Source organism: Dipodomys merriami, unplaced genomic scaffold (genome assembly GCF_024711535.1).
Source record: "Dipodomys merriami isolate MVZ:Mamm:240054 unplaced genomic scaffold, mDipMer1.0.p SCAF_20, whole genome shotgun sequence".
In the NCBI taxonomy this organism is placed as follows: domain Eukaryota; kingdom Metazoa; phylum Chordata; class Mammalia; order Rodentia; family Heteromyidae; genus Dipodomys; species Dipodomys merriami.
This window is the reverse complement of record NW_027203382.1, coordinates 7,567,891-7,594,463: the sequence shown is the minus strand read 5'-3', so window position 1 is coordinate 7,594,463 and position 26,573 is coordinate 7,567,891. Positions and strand designations below refer to the sequence as shown.

General features: G+C 35.8%; 1 protein-coding gene across 2 annotated transcripts; it reads right to left on the bottom strand.

The window, feature by feature from the left end:
- Window positions 1–4,148: 4,148 nt before the first annotated feature.
- Window positions 4,149–26,077, bottom strand: Riok2 (RIO kinase 2). Of its 2 annotated transcripts, XM_070031024.1 has the most exons (10): window positions 25,982–26,077; window positions 23,089–23,227; window positions 21,662–21,778; window positions 19,988–20,163; window positions 17,707–17,795; window positions 15,585–15,776; window positions 12,518–12,610; window positions 10,672–11,175; window positions 8,301–8,397; window positions 4,149–4,576 (listed from the first exon to the last, which is right to left on the bottom strand). In XM_070031024.1, exons 1-10 carry the CDS (start codon window positions 26,045–26,047, stop codon window positions 4,412–4,414), a joined length of 1,638 nt encoding a protein of 545 aa, XP_069887125.1. In that variant the 5' UTR covers window positions 26,048–26,077; the 3' UTR covers window positions 4,149–4,411. The 2 variants fall into 2 exon arrangements, with proteins under 2 accessions (XP_069887125.1, XP_069887126.1); XM_070031025.1 differs by lacking the exon at window positions 23,089–23,227 and having other exon boundaries at window positions 25,982–26,074.
- Between the last annotated feature and the right edge of the window lie 496 nt (window positions 26,078–26,573).

Here is a 26,573-nt window from a genome sequence, read left to right as displayed (position 1 = left end):
GGTTTATTATAGAGAAAAGAAAAAAAAAAAAAAAAGCTTGTTTTTCAAAGTTAGGAAACAGAAGATTCAACTCAGCTTGTCTCCTTTCACACCTTAGTGTCTCGAAGGCCAAAGTTTGAAGCCCTGTGTAAGTTTGCAGGAGAAAAACCTGGGCCGGATACAAACTCTAAACTACAATACCTTTTCCTTATTTATCAGTTTCCTTACACTCTCAATCTTATTCATCCTGAGACTTTGGACAAAAAAAATTTACATCCAAAGGTATTTTCTTATGATTCAATTAAAAACAAGGTCATAAAGAATGTCAGTAATTCTAGTATAATACATTGTCAATGCTCAATAGGAAATGTACTCATTACCTTGCTCATGTAACTGTAACCCCTCTTTACAGTATTTTTACAATAAAAACCATACAAAAATACATTGTCTCAGCCTTAATCTTTAGACTACGAACTGCAACATTTTAGGTTCACTCAAAATCATCAACAAATTTCTATTAGTCTCTTTTAGGCCACTTTAAAGTCAGATCACTATGCTGCTTAAAATCCATAGTTGCTCTTTTTTCTCAAAACATCAAAATTTTCAATTTTGAAAATCATCTTTAATGTAGTACTTTGCTATGGAACTCCCTTGCTACAGTATAGCAAGTATACTCATTTGTCTCCTGGATTTTCTGCATGATTTCCTCTTTTGCAAGAGGTTTTCTCAACCATATCCTCCTAGCATAAAACACCTCCCACCCCCATGCACTGAATTCACTCAGACTTCCCTGAAATTTCCGCTGTAGCAATCAATGGTATGTATCAGGCTCTTAGGTAGTCTTCTTTGTATTGTCCTGAAATTCTGTTTTTCATCTTCCAAATGCTATTGAGTCTTGTAACCAGCAAAAATTATATCTTAAAAACCTCTTTACATACTATCAAAATATTTGGAAAACTGTGTAAATAACATACTTTCCCTCCTTATCTAGGCCAAACTTCTACTAACAAAAGGATTAGAGCAAATAGGGTTTAAAACATTTAAAATTTATCAAGTGTTTCTTTTACCTCTCTTAAAAGAAAGCACATCAGATTTTTCACATTTATCATTGTGACATCCAAAATAATACATCCTTGTATCATAAAGAATACTTTTAAGGAATTAAATCTATAATAAGTTGATGTTAACATAGTGTAATTTTTCATAATATCAAGAAAGACCTAGCTTGACATATTATAGAAAATGTCTTTTGCAATGATAAAGTTTTCTGTGAAAAGTGTTGTAAACTTTGTTCTTATCCTTACACTTCTGGTTATCAGTGTGACAAGTGTGACTTCAATCTCCAGCTTCATTATACAGTTGTCTAAGATATGTTTAGGACTAAGCTAACCAAGGACCAAACTAAGATATTACTGGAAGTTCTCTAGGCAGATATTCTGAGGAGGGATGAAGAGCTGCCCACCCAAGTACTGAACATGTTACAATGAAATAAACTCACACTTTTAAGAATGGCTCTGCCTGAGATCTACATTACATCTCCCAGAGGGCAGCATCAGGGAAAGTTTTTTAATCAGAGAGGGGATTGTCAGTAGATTTATTAAGTACTTGGCAAAAAGAATAATTATCTAAGGCAGCACTAAATCTCTGATTAGTACCTCCTAAATACTTTGAGGCTTCTGAAGAAAGCTCAATGATAGCCAGCTATGTGTTGAACACATCAACAACCAGCAGTGCAAGGTTAGCATAAATATAAGCCACATTATTTTATTGGAAAAGCTCATTTAATGGAAACGGTAAGTAGTCTTTGCAAAGAATCTTTTGGGGGAGACTGGATTGATATGTCTCTACCAGGTAAGCATGTACTCTATCATTAACCTCCAACATACCCCGTATGAGTCTTGACAAATATCAAGCAAAGTTGGACTCTAGTTAAAAAAAATAACAAAGAACAAGATAGGAAAAAAAAAATCCTATCTGTATCATTTATTACTAAATCTTCAATAACTACCACTAACCTTTGTCTAGGTGAGATGCCTCTATTTCTGATTTAAATGTGTTCTGTGGCTCACCTGAATCTTAGGTTATTAAGGGTAAGAAGTACATGTACTTATTTGCCATCTAAGTTTCTCAAACAGTAACAAACATTTTATGTATTAGGTATCCAAGCTGACTAAGTCATCTAAGTAAACCCTAGTGGTATGAAGTCATATAACTTTATTCCCAAGTTGCTTATAACACTCTAAATGTAAGGAAGTATATTCCAAAATAAACATTCTGAGGTTCTATTATACATTCTTTAGCAGTTATTTTGTGTTATAACACTTTTGACATAGCATGAAAAATAAATACCTAAGCTTAAAGAATATAAAAATCTCAAAGTAAGGCTATCTATGTAAATACTTTCAAAATCAGTCTAATTTTCCACTGGATTTGATATTTTCTTATATCCATACTTCAAATAATTGAAATAATAATGATAGGTGTTGCAAACAGAATTGTTTTTGCAAAGATGAAGGGAAATTTAATGTCTTCATTCATCTCAGGAAACACCTACTTGTTTCACTAATGCAAATGATGTAAGGCTATCCTGTAGGTAGAATATCATTGCCATCTAGTGAGCATGTCTCATTGCACGCGGTGTATCTTTCTGATTGGCCCCAGGATGCTAGACAAGACAATGAAATCTAGTGCACATACCTACATGCTCATTTCTACAACTCACTAAATTATAAGGAGGAGGGAACCGTAATACATATACTTGTTTTTCTTTGACTAAGTACTTTTTACTTCTAACATTAGAACATGTTCTGAACTAATCTTTTGATATAAACATAGAAGCTAGACAGGGTGGCTCACATCTACCATCTCAGCTACTCTGGAGGTAGAGAGAGGTGTGAACAATCAGTTTAGAAGCCAGCCTGGGCAAAAAGTTCACAATATTTTTCTTTCAGGTGATTGTTTCTAACACATTTATAAGATTATTTCTTTGTTGCTTTGTATGTCCCTCCCCCATGGTATAACCCCTGCTTTCACTGTATTTGAAGTTGGTATAATTTGTGGAGGGGAAGGGAAAAAACAAATCGTTTAAATAGGGATACAGGTGGATCCATTGCAATAATATGTACAAGTCATTATGTGGAAAAATGAACTTTACAACTTTGGTGGGGGGGGGGAGGAGGATTCGGTAGTAAGGAGGGGGGGAGGATGGGAAGGGAAAACAAAGGAGGCTACAATGCTTGGTAAGAAATGTACTCATTATCTTGCCCATGTAATTGTAACCCCTCTGTACAGTATTTTCACAATAAAAATATTTTAAAAAGTTCACAATATCAAAAAATAAAATTGGCATGGTGGTGTATACCTATGATTCACACTGGATATGAGGTGAAGTAGAAGGATCTTAGTCCAGGCTAGCTCAGGCAAAACATTGAGACTCTATCTGGAAAAAACACTAAAGCTAAAAGCAGCCAACTTGAGTAACAAATTCAAGACCCTGAGTTCAAACCCCAGTATCACACATACTCATATATACATATATACACTTATGTCTATACATACATATACAGATTAAAAAATATATATATAAATATTTCACTCATTTCAACTCCTCCCACCCATCATTTACTTTTCTGTTCAAGCCAGTATGAAGCTGCTATCAAAATTATAACGGAACTAGTTCAAGCTTCTGTTCTCATGACCACACTGCCTATGTAAACAGCATCAAGGAGATTTTAGGTTCACCTATTATGAATTATTGATTATAAATTTTAGGTTCACCTATTATGAATTATTGATTATAAATTATCAGTTTACCCTTACTCACAAAGACTAAAAAATCCAGAAGACATTCAATTCTCCCAAAGGTCAGGTAGAAGGCAAAAAATTGCAGAATTTCAGAAAGACAAACTGTCATTCTGGTAGCTATGCCACAGTGCTTATGATGTGTTCATGATTTTAAGTGTTTCATGTGCATTATCTCATGTAATCCTCAAAACAAGTGTACAAAGTAGTTAAAAATTCAATGTTAACATTAAGTCAGGCTGAAAGAGAGAAAGAAATATGATCTGCTTTAAGTTGCTTTTACTATTAAGTAAAAAAAGTGGTGTGTCAAAACCAAGCAATCTACTGGTTTGTGGTAGAGAATAAAAATAAAAAACAGGACACTAATATGGTGATACTCAGATTTTTTTATAATATACAAATACCCCTAACAAAATTATTTTGAAAAAATTACTTTAAAAGATTTACCAATTACTTTGAAAAAATGGATTGCTTAGCAGAATCACTATAGTTATTGAAAGACATATTGAAAATGAATCAAACTTACAGATGAAAGATTTATTTAAATACTGTCCTTCAAAGACCAAAGGTAGTAGAGAATAGGCTTTATATACATGAACATATATATGAAGCACTCAGTATCTTGACTACATTATTCTCCCCAAAAGCTAGCTGCTTCCAAACTTGATTTAATATTCTGCATATTTTCTCTACGCTGTTTGGTAAATATATTGGCTTCTCCTTTCTGCAATCGACGTCTGGCAGCTGATTTCTGCTGTTTCGTCAGCTGACGTTTCACCTTCAGTTTTACCAGTTCCTGGAAAGATTTGTAAAATGGTCATCATTTGGAAATGGGCAGAAATTCACTTAAAACAAAAATTTACATTATTTATTTCTTTCAAGTATATCTGTTAAGAAGCACAAAATTTAAAAATTCCTATATGACCCCCCCCAAAACAGAAGCTGATATAAAATTCAAGAAGCCAAGTTCCTAGCAGAAATTACAAAGATTACACAGCAGAAAATGACAGCACAAATTAACAATTGTTTAAACAAACCACTACATTGCCCCCTAGTGTCAATCATGAAAGCTGAAGAAAAAGCTGGAGGATTGAAGCTATTCCTGTTTTCTAGGTAAAAATGGACATGATTTTGTAACAAAATATATATATATATTTTCGAAAGCATTAGCTATTGATAACATATGTAAGAACACCTTAACAACTTAAGCTGTATAAATGACCTGAAGGTAGTATGTACTCAGACTACTGTCCATATACTTTTCTAAATATGTAACATGCTTTGTCAAGGGCTGGAGATGTGGCTCAAGTGGTAGAGAACACCTAACGAACTTTACAACTTTGGTATGGGGGGGGGGAGAGGACTGGGTGGGGGAGCAGGGGGATGGTGGGAAGGGATGGGAAGGGGAAACAAAGGAGGAGGCTACAATGCTTGATAAGAAATGTACTCATTATCTTGCCCATGTAATTGTAACCCCTCTGTACAGTATTTTCACAATAAAAAAAAAAAGTGCACAGTGCTGAGTTCAAACTCTAGTTCCCCCAACCATCAAAGACAATAAATTCAAATGATTTGTAACAAACAAACAAATGATTTGTAACAAACAAAGTCAAATGACTTTGAAATCTGAAATATTCTGTTTGTAATGACCATTTCCTTCTCCATTAAGAAAAGAGTTTATAAATGATGAGTCTGGCTCAATGGCAGTGACTGCTTAGTATTTGAAGACGTGGGTTTGATACCAGCAATAAAAATTACCAACAAATTGGAATTATAAAATATTTCAAGGGGGAAAAGGGATTTCACAAAATCTGTCATACAGTTTCCAAAACAAAAGTCATCAAGTCAATAGGGGTAACAATGTAAAGTTTTTCACTTTTTTTTCTCTTTAAATACTGGGAATTAAACCCAGCCCCCATGTATACCAGGAGAAGTGCTCTACCATTTGGGCTACACTTTTAGCTCCTCCTTAAAACAAAACAAAAACCCTCAGTTTTGGAGATAGGGTCTTCATACCTTTGTCCCAGTTAGCCTCAAGCTCATGATCCTCTGCCTTCCCAGTAACTGGGATTACAGGTGTGTACACCTAACTCTTTTGAGGAAAAAAAAAAAAAGTTGACAAAAACCTCAAGAGAAGTCAGGTGAGATGAAATATGTCTGTTAATACTAGCATTCAGGAGGCTAAGGCCTGAGGATTCCAAATTGGAGGTCTTCCTGGGGTACACAGAGACTCGTCTCAAAAATAACTCTTTTCTTTAAGAGTAGCGATAAAGATTTTTTTTCAATGATCAGAAAAAATCCTCATGCTGGGCTGAAGAGATCTGTTTTTTCTCCCTGTTTAGAAGGTGAATTTATATTTTATAATGTAATTCATAAAACTCAAGGTATAAGAGTTAACGACTTGGCTCACTCTAAAACTTTTCAGTTCATGTCTCTGGCTGTAAGAACAACGAATAAAACATGAAAATGCAATTTTATCCTTGCCTTACTGTCATCATCTTCATATACAAAGGAAAACAAATTAGAATTTAAGAAAGCAGAATGAATTAAAACTCTAATCACTAATTTTATACCACTGTAATGAGGTAAAAATTTGTTTTGATTCTGAGAAATCAAAAAATAAATCCAGTAACAAGTGAAAATATGGGCCAAGAATGGGCATGTAACTAACTGTGAGAAATACATACAAAAAGATAGGTTGATGGTATTTAAGAGGGGATTTTATTAGGGACTAAACCAGTTCTTATGCTTCTAAACAAAGACACTACTACTTGAGCCATGTCAGTCAGTTCTGCTTTTTTGTTTTCAGAGAGTCTCAGGGCTTTGTCCAGACTGGTATCAAAGCACAATCCTAGCTGTTTGCCAATTACCTGGCATTAAAGGCATTTAATTATCACCATGCCCTGCAATAGATTTTTTTCTTTAATGTAAATACTTCACAGATTTCAATTTTATGTTCAGAAAAATCAAGTAAATTACTAGACTCTCAGGAAAGAGTATATGAAAGTCAACAACATTTCTAAAATCTCATGTATTGGTCTGACATATTGTAAATGTTTCTGCTAGCAAGTGAAGGTCCCAGAACTAAAAGTGGGATGCATTACAATTTTACCTGTGCTGTTATTTCATCTTGTTTTTGACAGATATTTTTTATACGAAATAGAAGGAAAAAGCCAAAAACACTAATTATGTAATTTTAATATTAAAAGATGTTGCCTTTTCTTCCCTTTCTCTTTCCTTCTCTTCTTTTCCTCCCCATCCCCTTCCTTTCTTGGTGTGTGTGCGTTTGTGCGTGTGCGTTTGTGCATGTGCACCGCGCTAGCTCTTGTGTGTGTGTGCATGCGTGCATGTGCGCCGCACTAGCTCTGGGTCCTAAACTCAGGGGCCTGGGTGTTTATTATCCCTAACCTTTTCTTAGAGACTAGCATCTACCACTTGAGCCACAGCTTTACTTCTGGTTTTTTGATGGTTAAATGGAACTAAGAGTCTCAGGCAGTCTCTTGCCTACCTATCTTTTTGAATGGTGATCTTCAGATCTCATAGGTATGAGCTACCACCACTGCCTGGTGCTTTACTTTTCTAATGTTGAACAGAAAATAATTTTTAAACAGCTCAAAAAAAGTGTGATTTCCAAAACAAGACTTATGCTGTAAGCTTACATACTAGCTTTGGGTATTTGTCAAAAGACAGAAAAGTAATAAGAAAAGAAAGAGTAGTTTTGCCAGAGAAATTACAACACTTATAAATTGATGTCATCCTATGTTGCATGCAAGAATGACCTCTATCTTCATAATACTGTTGCCAGGGAGAAGTAGAAGGGTTAGTGCTGCCACAGGCCAGTGGGATGTGTTTATCTTTAAAGTGATTCTTACTTCTGGGTAGTCCAGAAAGAAGTTGCCTGATACAAATGGGCTAGAGATATGGCTCAGGTGGTAGAGGCCCTGCTAGAGAGTGGGAGTGAGAAGAAGAGAAGAGTAGAGGAGGAAGAGGAAAGGAGTAGGGAAGATGAGGAGGAGGAAGAGGAGAAGGAAGAAAAAAGGCTGGCTCACATACAAAATCTCCTCAGTAGGAACTAGAGTATTTTTGGAAGCTATTGTAAGTATCCAAAGAAACCAATAAAAACTTGAGATCCTCGCATTTTAACTGTCTAGTAGTAGCGAGGGACGTATATTTTCATATTTCAACCTACTGCTATAACAAAGAGGTAAGAATAATCACATAACCTATCTGGGTCTCAATATCCTCAATGTTAAAATGAAGAGACTAAATGGGAATCCACAAAGTCCATACTAGATCTAAAATACCTATGATTTATCCTTCAAGTTACTTATATGTTGCCTTCCCTGAAATATTTGAGGGAACCTCAAAAGTGGATCCTTTTTCCTACATTTGTAAGTTCATACCTATTATAATTTTACAACACTAACCTGTCAGTTCCAAATGTCTGAGTATCTTATAATCTTCCCAGTACCCAAGGCTATAGCAGTGACCTAGTATTTGGCACATGTGTGAATACTTACTGGAGGAATTGTTGAACAGCTCACAGCACTGCCTGCAGAAGTAACACTCAGAGTTCTTGTTCTATACTGCTTAATACTTGTCACACTTTCTTCATCTCTAAAACAAAATTTAAAACCCCACAATTTATCAAGTTAATTTCATAATATAATTAATCATAACTGACTAAATTATTTATCTGACAAAGCTTACAAATACCTGAGGAAAATCATTATATTTAAAATTTCTATGAAGGTAAAACTATATATAATTCAGATTAATATATTAATAATTTTTATTTTTCAACACTGTTAGTATAGTCCCTATCGAACTTCCCATGTCTTGTTTGCAAAACCTTATTTATAAATCTCTTTCATAATCTATATCTGAGACATTTTCTTGAAGCCTTACTAAATAATCATAGGAATAGTAAGAATATAGATAACTTCTTTTTTCTTTTCAGACAGGGTCTTAATACTTGCAAGTCTGACCTCTAACTCATGAACTTCTTGCCTTGGCCTCCCTATGTATTTTAAGTATGGAGAAGCATCAAGCCTAGCCAGAGACAGTATTCTTAAGTTTGCTTTATAAAAATATAGGAAAAAACATAGAAGCAAATTTATTTCTCACATTGTCTAAGATTTTACTATTTATTTACTCAAGGTTTTAATATATATGATGTGTAAGAAGTCTCAGACAATAGTAATATTCAATATTTTTAGCAACAAGTTTTGATTCTATATTCAGCAATAAAATTCCATGTTGAGAAGACCAGTAATGAAATTTTGTTGAACATGTGTACAGAAATTGCAAACAATTTATCACTTGCTTACTTTGCTTAAAAGACTACCTATCTCTACACAGGTTTCTTCTAACACTGTGATAGTTAAATTTGTATGTCAACTACACTGGGTCACAGGATGCCAAGTATTTGAATATATATTCTGGGTATGTATATGAGAGTGTTTCTGAAGTGGTAGAACTGCCTTCCCCAGTGTAGGTAAGGTATCCAACCCATGAAAGCAAAATAAAAGAAAATCTTAGTTTGTCTCTGAGTTTGGACATCAGAAGTCTCCTGACTCTAACTTTAAACCTACCCTAATGGCTCTTTTTGTTCTTAGACTTTCAAATCTGGACTACAGCTATACTATTTCCTTAGTCAGGATTCCAGCTTGCTGACTGCAAATTCTGGCATATCTCAGCCTAAATATGGACCAATTCCTTAAGATGAACCTAGATTTATAATGGCATGGCTTACAATCTTTCAATTTTACAATTATGTGTGAAGGTAATAAGCATGTGGTAAAACCCATTATTTTGAAGTTTGATCTTTTCTTGGGCTAACAATATGTGGTTTGAAACTCCCTTGGAATACTGGAAAACAGTAAAGACACAGGGGCCAATGAGTTATATCATCAGGGTAAACAACAGATACTCTCTGTAGTGTGTTTTCATAACTCAGTCATGCTATAATATTTGGTAGGTTAGGTGAATTAAATGTAATTTTGACATATTCAAATAATTGGGCTGCAAACCCACAATGAATCTATTGGCTTGTCTTGTCTGGAGAACCTGTATCTATAGTCACTTACTCAAAATTTGGAACTATTTCTACCCAATTTTTCCTTTTACACTCTGCTTAAGTTTATTAAACACAGTAGCCCTAAGGCTGAAGATATACACAGCTATAAGCAAATAATTTGTATGTTTTGCTTTATTAAAAAAAATGTAAAACTAAAGGCAGCCTTAAGATACAAGCCTGAAGACATAAAATGTTTAATAAACGTATGATTGACTTATTTGGAGATAAGTAAAACCACAACTGCATTACACTTTACTTTGCTAATAAACTATCCAAAATTTAAAAATTGTTGGGACTTTTGGGAATTTAAGCTGAGCCTAATTCATTAGCATTTTCAAAACATTCTTAAAACACAGGACCATTATTTAATTTTAACTGAATATGAACAAAATATAGATGGCTGAAAATACCAGAGAAAATTCACTGTAGGTATTTTACATAGAAAGCAGATTCACTGCATAATTGATGTACTTATAGGTCTTTATAAAATTCAAACACACTTTAGATATGTAATTATGGAACCTGATCCATTTAAAAACTGATTATCAAGAGACATTAATTCAATGAAAGCCCCAAGTTTCTAGTTAAAAGAATTATTTGAAATTTAGCCAACAGGCTACTTCAAATTCAATCAACAGTAAGGTAGCTATGTTAAGTTTTAACACCAAAGGATTATTTGACTTTCTCTTTACCCATAACAATGTCAGAATATAACTGTTATATCATTTTCTTTTAAATTTCAAACTAATTTGCCAGAATAAAAGAATACTGGTCTCAAGATTAAGTCAAAATCCCTCAACAAGAATCTCTACCTGAAAGGCCTGAATTCTTTGTTTAAGGATGACAAGGCAATCAGACAGGGGCATTCATCTTCATATTCTTCAAAGCCAGCAGGGCATCCTTGACCTGTATGACCATCCTGTACGCTGTCATTTTCTGCTCTGTTCTTCTCAAAACACTGACTCAAAGAATTGTTTTCTACATTCTGCCCTTTTATTTCTTCTATAGCTTCAATGAATTCGGTCATTTCAAAATTCTGTGCATTAGCAGTCTCCTCTGATACGTCTTCCTTTATTTGTTCAAGGATTTCTGATGAGCCACCTATCTCATCTACAGAGTTCTGTTCACTTTCAATTTCTAATCTGCACACTGTTGCTTTCTCCGAACCTTCTTCATCTGACAGTGAGAACTCAGACCCCTCTTCTGTCTCAGTATTTTTCTCATCTGGACCTATTGGATGTAGAAGTTCATCATCTGCCTGCATTTCCTTTGTGTAACCGCTGGCAGACACCTCCACATCAAGAGAATCTTCCCTCCTAGGAAAAATAAAGTGTGAAGCATTTAAAGAGAGAGAAGACACTGAGATGGATGTTTACTATTTTGTTAAATTCTCAAGTGATTCAATACTCTAAAACCTTTTAAAAATTTTCTTTAATTTTTTTTATTATCTTAAGTATATAAACATAAAAAGTTTATGCTGGTTGTCATTTTAAGAATAACATGAATAAAAAGCAACCCATAGAAAAAAGATAATATAAACTTCAGTTATAGAGAGAAAAATGGGAGAAGACAAGGGAGGAGGTAACAATGTTTGACAAGAAATGTATGTATTTTTACCATGTAACTGTAACCCCTCTGACATCACCTTCACAATAAAATTTAAAAATAAAAAAGAAACTTCAGTTATAGAAACTAAGTTAATAAGTATTACCTGAGTAAATTAATTTGTAAGGGAGATAAGATTTCTTTTAAGGTTATAAAGCTCATTTTAAATCAGGAAATACCTTAAAGTATAAACATTAGCTTAGAACATGCATGTGATTGAGCCAGGTGCTGGTGGCTCACGCCTATAATCCTAGCTACTCAGGAGGCTGAGATCTGAGGATTGCAGTTCAAAGCCAGCCTGGGCAGGAAAGTCCGTGAAATTCTTATCTCCAATAAACCATTAGAAAACTGGAAGTGGTGCTGTTGCTCAAGCAGTAGAGCACTAGCCTTGCAGGGACAGCGCCCAAGCCCAGAGTTCAAGCCCCACGACCGACAAAAAAAAAAAAAAGAAAATGCATGTGATTATATCCCAAGAATCAATTAAGTTTTTGCTCTAATTATAAGGAAAAACTCATATTTCTATGAATGTTTCAATTGATTCCTTAGGAATATGTTACTAATACAGCAACAAAACAAGAAAAAATTCTTGAATTTATAAGAAATAAGATATAATCCACCTGAAATTTAATAGTAGTAGCTTAGTGGACTAAAAGGTATTTTCAAGTTTTCAATTTTCAGTTATGTGCTATGTAGCAAAGATATTAAACAGTGATTATAGTGAGCGAACACCATGAGTTAACTTTTAGAACTAAACTAATTAGACAGTTAAAAACCCTATCATTAAAAGCAATGCTGAACTGGGCACAAGTGGCTCATACCTGTAAATCCTAACTACTCAAGGGGTTGAGATCTGAGGATGAAAGTTTGATGCCAGCCCAGGCAGGAAAGTCCGTGAGACTTTATCTCCAATTAACCACCAGAAAATCAGAAGTGGAACTGTGACTCAAAGTGGTAGAGCACTAGCCTTGAGTGAAATAGCTTGGGGACAGCACCCTGGCTCTGAGTTCAAGCCCCATGCCTGACAATTAAAAAAAAGCAATGCTGAGTACAAACCTGATATCATTAAATGTTGGATAAAGTTCACTCTCATAGTTGAAACGTTTTATGAAGAAATCTCTAATGCATTTAACATCTCTGTCAAAATACCTGCAAAAACAAAAGATTGTTTTTTATGTCATCTTTTTGTCAGTCATTCTTTTCCAAGTTGGCCAATGACAGTGTCATTATTTGCAAATATTTCTACTCCTTATATCAAGATGAAAGATGTTACACAAAGAAAAGACATAGCTGGTAGCTAAGCCTGTAATCTAAGGAAACAGAGAATGGAAAGATTGTGGTTTGAGGCCAACCAGTGCAGGAAGTTCTCCCGGCTTTGTCAACCAATAGCTGGGTCTGAGTTTGCCAACCCAGCTACCATGGAAAGTCTAAAATATGTACACTAAGGTCCAGTTATGTGCTTGGGAAGGAAGCAATAACCTATCTCAAAATTAACTAGTGCAAAATGGACTAGTAGAATGGCTTAGAAGTAGAGCAGCTGCATAGCGGGTACAAGGCTCTGAGTTCAAATTCTATTACTGAGAAAAAAAGTATGAATTAGTTGCCAGTATGTTTGAATTTCTTTAAATAAATAAAAAAAATTCTCTAGGGCTAAATAGCTGTCAATATTGTTTTTGTGGTTAAAAAAGTAAAGGTTTCCTCCTCACATTATTAATTCATATTAAGGTATGTGGTGAGTTGGAGGAGGGTATGAACCCCAAGAAGATTATGAGGTCTACAGTTTAGACCTAATTCCAATTGTCTGGCTGTGCTTCCCATCAGTAACACCCAATATAGTTTCCTAGGAAACTGGGAAAGATGAAGATAAAGAATTTAGGACAGGATGGCACAGAACTGATTGTCTTTATAAAACTTTTTATCAATCTTTATCAAAGATGAAGTTTGGAATTAGAAAGTCAAGTGTTTTTTGCTCTCTGGACACCCTGAGGGAAAAATCTTAATGATTACCATTTTATATATATATATATACATATATATATATATATATATATATATGTATATATATATATATGACATATAAATACACAAATATATTTTTCAAAACCAGAAACATATGCTTATTTATATATTAATCTCTAGCACTTATGCACCACTCCTTTGCCCCAGTACAGACTCAGAATGTCTCCTCCAAAGAACAACTCAACATAAAAAATCTGCAATGTCATAATCTGTTATCAATCCCTAACTTTGGCTGCTCCTAGTCATTGTTCCTTTCTTCTGTGACTATGCTGTTCCCATGTTAATAAAAATGTTGATCAATCAAAATAAAAAAAGTACTGACAACCAAATGCCAGTCACTAATCTTTTAGGATTGTTTTGTGGGAAATATTTTTTAAATCACATTGCCTTCTTGGGAATAAATTATGTTTTCTAATGGAAACCAGAAGGAAGAAAAGCTTCAGTTAACATACACTGTTTCAAGTTTAAACTCTACAGAAATAAATGCAAGAATGAACATTGTATAAATGATACCATTTGTTACGTTATAAAATAGTTTCTTATAAACAGGAAGAGAAAAAAAACATTTAACTTTAATTTGATTACACTCAGTTGCATCATGGAATATAAGCAAATAAAAAAAGGAAAAGGTCCTATTTCATAACTTGACTAGTTTAAATGGCTAAGTTATGTGAAGAATATGAATAGTACAGAATACAAAAATGAATCTGTCCTGGGTTAAAGGTAAAATTTTATGTCAATTCATGTCTAATAATAAAATACAAACTAAAATTGACATGAGATTATTATTGTCTTTACGTTGAGTCCTGACTCACAACTTTTACTAAAGCCAGGCAAGATTAAGTTATGTGTGGTGAAACTCTCTCAAAGGAAACCATGGAGGGGCTGGGAAGGTGGCTCAGTAGTAGAGTGCTTGCCTTGCATGCATGAGGCCCTGGGTTCGATTCCTCAGCACCACATAAGAAAAAAGCCGGAAGTGGTGCTGTGGCTCAAGTGGTAGAGCGCTAGCCTTGAGCTGAAGAGCTGAGGGACAGCGCCCAGGCCCAGAGTTCAGGCCCCACGACCAGACCCCTCCACAAAAAAAAAAAAAAAAAGGAAAGCATGGAATAGATAGTAAAGGGGGAAAGTAAATGTAGGTGGTAGTCCTCAGGTTCTTCTCCACGTCCCTACTTCTCAGTAGGATTTCATGTTTTAAAAATTCACTTTCCTGGGGCTGGGAAGGGAGCTCAGTGGTAGAGTGCTTGTCTTACATGCATGAGGCCCTGGGTTCGATTCCCTAACACCACATAAGCAAAAAGAAAAAAAGCTGGAAGTGGCACTGTGGCTCATGTGGTAGAGTGCTAGCCTTGAGCTGAAGAGCTGAGGGACAGCACCCAGGCCCAGAGTTCAAGCCCATAACAAAAAAAAAATTTCCGTTTTCTGCCAGGTGCTGGTGGCTCATATCCATAATCCTAGCTACTTGAGTCTGAAGATTGTAGTAGAAGGCATCTTGAGCACATAAATCTAAGACTTTTTTTTCTCAAAATAAACACCAAAAAGGCCAGAACTAGAAATGAGGCTCAGATAGAGCACTAGTCATGTCAGTGAAATTAACCCACGAACAGAAGGCCTCAAGTTCAAGCCCTAACTAGTGCATGTGAGTGCACACATGCGCACACACTCATACACACCAAAATCAGGTTTCCACTTTGTCTGAACAAAGGATTCTATGGCTAACAAAATTTGACTTGAATATCTAATCATAACAGAATAATTCAATTTCTTTTGATGTGATATTGATGGTATATAAATAAAATAGATGACCTATCAATTACTTCAGATTCCTGATATACAGAGCATGCTCAATAAAAAGGTTTTAAAAACGGGATCAAAGTACATCCCCCTCACTTTAAAATACTAAGGAATCAAAGAATTCTCTTCTGGGGAGAATGTTAGGAGTTCAGTCTTCTTTAACAACAACAACAAAAAGTTTTAGTAACATTAAAACTAACCTTCAAACCAGTTATTGACCCAAATGATAACATTATAAATTAGAAAATCATGACTAAAACATGATTCTGTCACACACAAACACATGTACATTTGGCATCAATTTCACATATACCATTCAGCATTGGGATGGGAAGTTGAAACCATCTGTGGAAAATCAATCATGGTGATATGGTCATCTTTATCCAATATGAGATTGAATTCATTGAAATCTCCATGAATCAGACCATGATTTGCAAGTTTCACAATGAGTTCCATAGCTTCATCATATACCGATGCAGGATCTTCAACATGGTGAATCTGACATCTGAAAGTATTTTTACATATGAATAGGTTGTAAGTATTCATAATAACTTATTTTAATAAAAGTATGTAGGTATATGTAAAAAAAATTTCCTTTTTTTTCTAGGTGCCAAGCAGTTCCTCATTCCAACAGAAGACATAAAATTAAAAAAAAAAAAAAATCACAGAGTTACTTCTGTATCTTCTTTCTGTTACCACCTCCTTTATCTTCCTTACAGTCAAACTCTCTTGTTATAATTTCCTTCCATTTACCATGTCTTTCCTCCTACTTTCTATGAACCCACTGTAAATGAACAGGCTTTTATCTACATCGTCCCAATTAATTGTCAAATTGACAACGATTTCCACATTGCTAAATCGAAATTCTTAGTTGTCTTCATTTCTCGTCAGTTGATTTCTGGAATTCTCTTGAGATACCTTCCTTACTAACTCTTAGAATAATATTCTCTTCATGTTTTCCTCTTTCCTCATCAACTATAACTTAGACCAAATGCCTTATTGTCATCACTGATTCCCCAGTTCCTTCATATTCAAATCCAGTCCCAAACAACTTAATTTGGTCCTAGTTGCAGCATATATCTAGAATTTGACCACTTTCATCACCTTCATGACATTGGTAGAGCTACAATCATCTCTTGCTTAGGTTTTAAGAAAGACTCCTTCCAGCAATCAGAGTGACACTATTAAAGACATTCAATCATATCCCTTCTCTGTTCAAAACACTTCAATGGCTTTCCATATCAAAATTAAAAATTCCTTACAAGCATCTACAAATTCTAAATGAGGTCATCACTTAACAAACGCCCTACCTACTGCTTTTTTCACTTTTTAGTCATTCAGGTCAAGCTCCACAGGCCTGCTCCTACTCTAGGCATGGCTGTAAACAGAATCTTATCCCATAGTTTTCCTCACTTGCTGTCTGTTCTATCTGGGATATTCTTAGAGTCTTAGACATCTGTATAATTTCTTTTCAATTTCCTGAACTGAGAAGGTTTCACCTTTTGATACTTCTTCTGAGGATCCTATATAAAACAGCAATCTTCTATATAAAATGTTAGTATTTCTATCTAATTTTATGCCAGTTTATTCTTATGCATATTATTTGCAGATATACCTGCTATATGTGCTTTGTTGCTTAATTTCTTACTGATTATGTCTCCTTCTATCAGAAGGTAAGTTGCACAAGGGCTGGTTTTTTTTTCATTACTGAGTTTTTTTTAAAAGTCCTTGAAACGTAACAAATCTTTAATTAATATTCTATCAGGGAATGAGAAACTACAAAGTCCTAACTGTCGAAATTTGAGTCTTCCATTTAAGAGGAAACATCTTTACATAATTTTCAGATTTCCCAGAAGTGGTATTATTATTATTATTATTATTATTATTATTATTATTATTACTTAGGTGTGTGTGTTGGTCCTGATGTTTGAACTCAGGACCTGGGTGCTATGTCTCTGAGCTTTCGTTTTTTTCCCTCAAGACTAATGCATTACTACTTGAGGCATAGTTCCATTTCTGGCTTTTTGGGGACTTAACTGGAGATAGAAGTCTCATGGACATTTCAAACCGTGATCCTCAGATCTCAGTCTCCTGAGTACCAGGATTAAATTTTTTTTTATTAAGATAAAAGGAACCTCAAATTAATTTATTAGAACTTATGGTTTTAAGAATAATTAATACTGGGGCTGGGAAGATGGCTCAGTGGTAGAGCGCTTGCCTTGCATGCATGAGGCCCTGGGTTCGATTCTTCAGCCCCCATAAGCAAAAAGAAAAAAAAGCCAGAAGTGACACTGTGGCTCAAGTGGTAGAGTGCTAGCTTTGAGCTGAAGAGCTGAGGGACAGTGCCCAGGCCCAGAGTTCAGGCCCCACGACCGAACCCCCCACCCAAAAAAGAAAAGAATAATGAATACTTACAGAGGATAATGAATACTTACAGAGGATAACCATTTATGAGCTCCATGACTACTGCATGGCGATTGTAATCAACTGGCTTGGGAACTGGAAATTTCCTGTCATGTAATGCCTAAAACAGCAAAATAGGAGTAAGTTAATAAAGAGATCATTACTTTTTAAGGACAATAAAAATTAGTGTATTTTCCCACACTAGAAGAAATGCCCATATATTTTACAAAAGTCCTTTATAAAATTGCATTTTAGCCAGGTACTGGTGGTCATGCCTGTAATCCTAGTTACTCAGGAGGCTGAGATCTGAGGATCGCAGTTTAAAGCCAGCCTGGGCAGAATAGCGCCAATAAACCATTCAAAAACCAGAAATGGTGCTGTGGCTCAGGTAGTAGTGAGCTAGCCTTGAGCACAGAGTTTCAGGGACAGCAGCACTCAGGCCCTGAGTTCAAGCCTTACAACAGATTAAAAAAAATTACATTTTATATATGGCGATCTATATATAGCTTATTTTTACTCACCATAAAAATAAGTAGTAACAAATTTGAGACTAAAATCTGTTTGAATCTACTTTTCATCCCAAGAATTTATTTTTACTAAATATTATGTACTCTGTAAGAGTTGTAAAAATGAGTGCAAAATGTTTCTGTTCTCACGGTTTCTTATGTTTTCTGCTTTGTTTCTGCCATTGGTTGATATATGCTTAACATATTCTAATGGAACAAACTGTGATTTAGTTATTAGTCTTCTAGCACAGTAGGAAACTGGGTATTCCAAAGGTCAAGCATCTTATTTTGTACACCACTGAACTTTTTATCCAGAGCACACTAGGTAATACAAAGCTTAAGTTATGAACATATATACTGTACTGACCTGAGTCAAAATTGTTTCAGATCACTCCTATATGTACATACATGTACATATAGGAGTGATCTGAAACAATATACTATATATGAATGATCTGAAACAATATATATATATCATTTTGCTTATACTTTATTTCTTCTTTCAAAACCCCTTTTATGTTCTCAATCACTTGGAATGCTAGCATTCTTAAGTAAGTCTTCATCGTTTATGCATAATTGCTAGTTGTCTTAGCTCTTGTTACCATACTTGAACTAGTCTATCAATTAATAACAGACTAAAGTATCTATGCCAGTGCACCATTTAAAAAACTTACAATGGATGTAAACATTGAATTCACTCTGAACTTTCCCTGGCTTTCAAAACTCCTTTTCATCTACTTGTCTAGTCCTCACTCTGTATTCACTCAATACTGAGATGTGCAGTCAGGGAAGTTACTTTACTATCACCTATACACACAGGTTCACCTCCATTCATGTCATTACCCATACTAATTCTTCTGCAAAGCACAAATCACACCTAAGCCGCAAAATATCACTCAGCTCCCGATGACTTTATGATGACTTTATGGTATCTCCCTTCATCAACTTTTCTACTCTACTAAGTGAAGTTTCTCTAAACTAAATGTATAATATTTTTGAAAAAAATTCTTTGTTTTATGCGTGTTTATGTTATCTTCCCAACTTTAAGATACACACTATGCTGGTTATTCCTCTGGAGTCATTCCTGTATATTCCATATACAGTACCCAATTTTAAAAGGTGTTTCCTCTGCTATCCACCTTTTGTGGACAGGAACTGACCTATTCTCTATTCCCCAGGTTTGTTTTGCTTCAAAAGGGTTGCTTTCCCAATGCAAATTGGTATAAACATGCCTCAGAGGCTTAGCAGCACATGTTAACTTTAAAGATTGTCAATATTTGTCTAGAACTTATATTACAATATAACTTTCAAGTCACAGCTTTGAGGATCCCAGTTAGGAATGTCTTTCCTGGAAATAAAGCTGTGGCTCAAGTGGTAGAATGCCAGCCTTGAGTGAAAAAGCTATGAGATAGTGCCCAGGTCCAGAGTTTAGGCCCCAATACAGGTGCTCGAACATATATGTGTGCACCCCTGCCCCAAACATATATGCATAAACAAATTCACAAATTGACCTTCCATTATGTTTAAGAAAAAGGCTAATCAACCTATTGGACATTAAGGTTTCTAAAGATGATTATCTGGTGTTTTCCATTAAAAATTGACACGTATAGCTACATGTGCTGAATAACTTTTAAAATTCATATTTGTATTAATAATAATCACAAATACCTTCACTAAGAGGTGAGGAGCATAAGGTAATCAAGAGTTAAGAGTGACTACTATGGACTGAGTCTGAGGTAAGGGAGTGCTTATTATTAAGGTATTTCTATTACTTGGTTAAGAAATGTAAAATCATTAAAACACATACCTTCATATATGCAAATTCCTTCATGGCAGAGAGGCGAGATAAATAAAGCCAAGACACACTATGCCTATGTTTATGGTAATCACGCTTGTTTTTCAGATTGCGAAAGGAGGTTCTTCCTAATCTGTGAAGCTTTAATGCAAATTGCTGTCCTTCTTCATTTGCAACAATGTAAATATCTAGAACCAAGATTTTGAAAGGATCATTATTACGCTTCTGCCTTTATTGCAGTGTTAAAATAAATGTAACTTTACAGGCCTTCATACTTATCTGGTATCTGTTGTCTTTCCTAGTAGTGACCCTTATTTGGCAAATTTTTTTTTAATTAATACGTTTTTTTTAATTGTGAAAATACCATATAGAGGGGTTACAATTACATGAGCAAGGTAATGAGTACATTTCTTATCAAGCATTGTTGCCTCTGCCCTTTAAGTTACAATTTTACTTTACAACCCAAATGACAGACTAACTAAAAAAGTAGGCATGCAATATTTCAAAGGTTTTTGCTTCTAAGCAATCTAGAGAGGAAATATCATCTAATGGCTCCTTACTGTTCTGTGAGGACTTTTTTTGTTTGTTTTGTTTTTTGTTTTTGTTTTGGTCATGTTAGGGATTAACCCAAGGCTTTGCTCATGCTATACTAGTGCTTTATTACTAAGCTGCATACTGAGAACAAGACAATTGATTTAATTTATTCAACTTTTTTGATGACTAACAGTTGGCATAATCCTATTAAGGATCAAATAAGTAATCTGTTAACTATCTAAATAAGTTGTTATTTGTAATGTTCTAATTACTTAGAGGAAATTCAAGTTGTACACATCACAATTTCTCATTACTGATAAATTGAAGCCCTATCTACACACTGTAACTACCAGGGAACAGGGTCTTTAAAGAGGCTGTTAAGGTTAGGTCCTAAAGGCAAGCCTCTAATCTTACAGAACTGGGTCCTTACTAGAGACATCAGAGAAACAAAGAAGGCCATGAAAGAATAGCCAGGCAGGTGTTGATAAGCCTACATGACTTTAAAGAAATCAACCTTCATCATAGACTCCTTAATCTTATATCTCTCTACTGCTATCTCTCTCTAATTATTTACCTCATAAGTGTGATTTTTTTTTATTATTTCCATGTGATATACATTTTCAATTGCTACAAATTTACAATTTATGAAATATAAAAGAAAAAACAAATTAGGTATCTTTAATTCCCAGTTCCTGAATGGGACCAGAAATGTTTCTTCTCCATTTCTCCCTCTTTTAACTGTTAGATTAAATTAAGTCCTTGTTAAAACTAAAAACAAAACAAAAACACCACCAAAATAACAAATAAAGTATTTGCCAAAGAGCTGAGTATTCAGAGGAAAAGCAAGGGCTTTTAGGTGGTGAAACAGTGGGGAAAAAATGTACACAGCATATCTGAGGTCTGTCTCCATCATCAAAGGAAAAGTTACAGGAAAACTAATTCGTGGTATAACTGGATTCTCAGTAACAAATTTATGGAGATAATGATAACCTACTAAACAAATGGTAGGTTCCTAAACTATACTGCTTCCAATCAAGTTTTTGAGTTACTGTTTAGTTGGAAACTATGTAAGCACTGAGAGAACAACACTTTCTCAATGGTAAATATGAACTAAAGAAAATGCTCTCAACAGCACTAATAGCACTTACTTACCAGATTCTTTACCAACACCCATCTGATTTCCAACAGACTCGACTATCTGTCTAGAAGAAAGTGTTTTCAAAGCTAGGTAATCATAGCCTGCATTTGTCAACCGATAGCCCTGGACAGCTAAACAAAAATCAAATGACAAAGACAATGTTTTAGTTATATTGCAGCAAGAAGACATATCAATTCAAGTAATTAATGTGTAAAAACAAAATAAAAGGTGGGATAGCTTAGATGAAAAATGATACAGTACCCAGACTTCCAAGTTTTTGATATTTTTTTCCTGTTTTGGGTGTTATCCACTTCATTTTCTTTTTTGGTGGGAGATCAAACCCAGAGGGCTTTTACCACGGAGCTACTTTCCAGCCATTTGTCTTTTTTATGCACTAGTCTGAATTCAGAGCCTCATACTTGCATGTCTTGCTTGCTCAGCTGAAGCTCTTCCGCTTGAGTCCTTCCTGCTTTAGGCTAGGTAATTTTTTTCTTTTTGCCAGTCCCGAGGCTTGAACTAGGGCCTAGGCACTGTCTCTGAGCTTCTTTTGATCAAGGCTAGCACTCTTAATCACGTGAGCCACAGCCCTACTTCTGGCTTTATGTGGTACTTCTGTTTATGTGGTACTTCGGAATTGAACTAAGGGCTTCATGCATGATAAGCAAGCACTCTACCACTGAGCCACATTCCCTAGGCTGGGGAATTTTCAAACTTCAATTCTCTGGATCTCAACCTCTGGAGTAGCTAGAATTAAAGATGTAAGCCAGTGGCCTCTGGCTCCACTTCATTTTTCAAATAATAACTTGATATTTAAAGGACTTAAAAAATTTTAACATGCACCTTAACAAAAAAGAATAACAACAAGTTAAAACATTTTTGATCTGGGATATAAGCATTAATGGGAAAAAGCAGACAAATAGAGAGAAGGAGGGAAGGCAAATACAGACAAAATACTTCATATACAGCAATTTACTGAGAACGGTTCCAAAGGAGAAAGTGGGGAAAATGGAGAATGGTAGAGGAGGGATGATCAAGAAGTACTGTATATATAAATGAACTTGTTAAAATGAAATTCCCTTGAACAACTGATGCAATTTTTTAAAAATCCACCCCTTTTAACTCATAACAAAAAAAACTCATTCCTCACCATAGACAATTTAAGTAGCTCTGCTCTAGTCTTATCACAGACTGATTTTCCAAAGGTGGTAGCAACAATATCTCTATCCTGCTTATTCTTCAGCAACAGAATCTTGTTCTTCCCTTTACCACTCCCTTTGATCTAGATGGGCTTTGTGGTTATTTTTGACCAACAGAATATGCAAAAGAATGTTGTGTCAGTTGTGTTTTACTAATGGCTGGCGACTTCTGTTTCTTGCCTTTGAATGCCAGCTCTAGGGGAACACAACCAATCAAATTTAAAAATGGTCCATCAAATACTTACTTTTGGTACGTTCCCAAGCTATCAGTTTATGTTTCACTAATTCTCTTAAAACTTTGTTACAGCCTCCATGTTTCAAGCTGGCAATAGAAGCAATTAAACTGCAGGGAACAATTTCATGATTCTTCATACCCATTTCAACCTGAAATTAAAGGGATTATTTTAGATTCATAATTAGGATAAAGCTTTGTCTATCAAAACCTTGCCATGAAATTAACTTCTCCTTGAAACATCCCTGACCATGTAGTTCTCCAGTTTAAGTCATTGTGGACCTAACAGCAGGGACAGATTCTGAGAAGTGTGCCATTAGACAATTTGTCCTTCTGCTAACATGACAGAAAGTACTGATGCCAGGACAGCCACATGTCATTGCTAGATGACATGATTTCATGGAAACAGCGTAATCTGTCATCTGCTGCTGACAGAAATATTTCTCCCTTCTCTAATAATATATTTCAAATTACAATTTGATATACACGTTAATCAGTTATATTCATTGATTCTACTTCAAGAGCAGGGTCATGAGTGCTTAACAAGCACTATGGCAGATATTAAAATACTTGATATCTAAAGATTTGCTTAAAAAATGACAAATGTCTTAGATATTCAAGCAGATGTTTAAGAGAAAGTACAGTGCGTAGGCATTGTGCTAGGGATTACAGAGGATTAAAAATGAAATTCTTTCCTCCTAGATAATTAAAACAAGAATACACCTGAGAAAATCTCTCAAGAAAGATGCAATGCATGAGATTGACTTTGAGGACATGCAGGAGAAAGAAGATAAAAGGAAATCAGAGAAATAAAGGTAAAGACAGACTTAGAAATGGCATATACATAAGAAAGTATTGAGCAGTGTAAGTAATTCAGATAAGATGGCATGCAGAATTCATGTAAATAAAGCCACAAGATACTTGACTAAAGAGAGAAAAGACTAAAATAAACACTAAGGATTTCTGCATTTTATAGTGAAGAAAGCAAACTTTTGGAGATATTTAGGAAAAGGAGATACATGAACAGTATTATTTCTAGAACAATAATTTAGCAAGAAAAGATAGGCAACAGAAAAAAAAGCAAAAATAGAGGGAATATAAGTTGAAATGTTTAAAATTATTTTTTAGAGGAGTTTGGGAAAAAATAAAGTGGGTAGAAAAAGCTGATAAATTGTTGTGAGCACATAGTCAAATGAAGACACATGAAGGGAAATTTAAAAAGTGTCTAAATTAAGGAATGAAGTCATCATTAGAGGAAAACACTGTCAATTTAACTTGACAGAGCAATGTAAGGGTTAATACAATCACAAGAGGTAAGTAGAAATAAAAGGAGACATAATTTTAGAACAAGTTCATGGGAAAAGCTAAGGACAGCAAGTGAAGCACTGGTAATTGATTTGATATAGGAGGCAAATTGATATAAAGAAGAAAGAGGGGGCCAAGGAAGGAGAACAACATGGATGGCTAAGGTTCGACTGTGAATGAGATGTCACATTAAACCAGATCATCCTGAGTACGCTTCAAAAAGAATTTAAATACTGCAGAGTTAGTCTTGGAAAATAACTTGTCATTTTAATGTCCCGACCACCTAACTTTACACTTACAAACTTAACTCCTTTTCCATGCTTTGGAATAGTGAATATGTTGAAGAGGCATAGAAGAAATTTATCTTTTAGAAGTGATAGTAACTATTTTTGAGAAGCTCAGGTGAGCAGAGTGCTGGTGGCTCACACCTATAATCCTAACTACTCAGGAGGCTGAGAATTGAAAACCACAATTCTAAGCAAGCCAGGACGGGAAAAATCCCTGTGAGGTTCTTATCTCCAATAACCACTTGAAAATCAGAAGTGGTAAAAACAAAACAAAACAAAAAACCAGAAGTGGTGCCGTGGCTCAAAGTGGTAGAACACTAGCCTTGAGCAAAAGAGCTCAGTGACAGCACCCAAGCCCTGAATTCAAGCCCCAAGACAAAACAAACAAACAAACAAACAAACAAACAAACAGATAAAAGTGTAGAAGCTACAGGGGAGAAGAAAAGCATGCTACAAATTCGGAATAAATTTATATTTTAGTTTAATCCTAAAATTTTGCTATTTAAGACACATGTCAAAACCCAAAGCCTTAAAATATATCTGGTTACATGATTACACAAAATAGGTCTCATCACGTGCTGATTTATTCCACAACTATCTAGATGTACGCATTGATCATACCGTTATAAGACAAAAGGGAGTAGGGAAAGGGGAAAGAAAGGAAGAAGGAAGAAAGAAGGAAGGGAGGGAGGGAGGAACGGACTGAATTTGGTTAAAATAGGAAACTGACAAGATTCTTGTATCCAAAAACTTTTCCCTGGCAATCCAAACACTTTTTCACCATCACCATCCGCCAGGCACACATTCTACTTCATTCCCCTTTGGCGTCTGGGTAAGTCGTAGTGATAGTTCTTAACAACTCATCTATTAGTTTGCTGGATGGTTCAATTCCTCCCCTCCCTCATCTCGTTCAATCGTGGGAACCTGACCATTTCCCTCCCGCCCCCACCCCCCCGAGCGAATCAGAAGCAGCAGGAGCACGGCCCGGCCCAGTCGGCTGAGAAGCACGCAGCCTGAGCCACTGAGCTGGATCGGGGGCCAGGAGTCAAGAGACGCCGCAGAAACGCCGGGCCTCCCGACCAAAAGGGGAGCAGACAGGAAGGAATCGGGGAGCAGGCCTCGGTCCTGTGGGAAAAATAACCCTAAACGACAGCTTTTAAAACTCGGGTCTCTGGGCAGCGTTTTCCCGTAGCTCTGGCCTTGCTCCAGGCAGAGAGGACAAGGAGCCTTCCGCCCCCAGCAAGGCCGGGGAGGGACGGGAAGAGACTTGGGGTGGGGATGGACAAGCGAGGAGGGGAAAGGTGGGCCTCCTACCGCGGTCAAGACCCTGAAGTCATCTCGGCTGAGGTACCGGAGTTTGGCCACATTCACCTTCCCCATGGCTGCCACACGCAGCGTCCCCGGGCCTTTCACGACAGCAGGAGAGAGGACCAGAGGCTGCTGGGTAATTTCACGTACTTTACGGTCGTCGCCAGAAGATGACGCATTGCGTCTTTGCTCACGACGGTCCTAGTTAGTAAAGTGTTATGTTTTTCGTCGTGAGAAGATCCAGAGTGATCTACACTCCCTAAGGCTTAGCACTGTAGCTGTATATTGTATTAATTTTTTTCTGCATGTGGACAAATGGTCAGATTGCAAATATTGTGCACAAAGTGCCGTTTTATTTTTTCATATCTGCCAGGACTTGCCTATGAAAATCGTGGTCCCGCCTTAGGGTGGCGCAAAATGAAATTGTAGGAGGGACAAACTTGAGCTGAAACAACTTCTAGCTTTTGACAGTGACTTCCATCCGGACTGGTAGAGGAAACCGAATAGTCAAAGCCTTTAATACTGTAGGCCAGGTACTTAACGCCCTGGAGCCGCGCCGGCGGGAGAGAATCACGCATGCGCAGGTTCCATCGGTTCC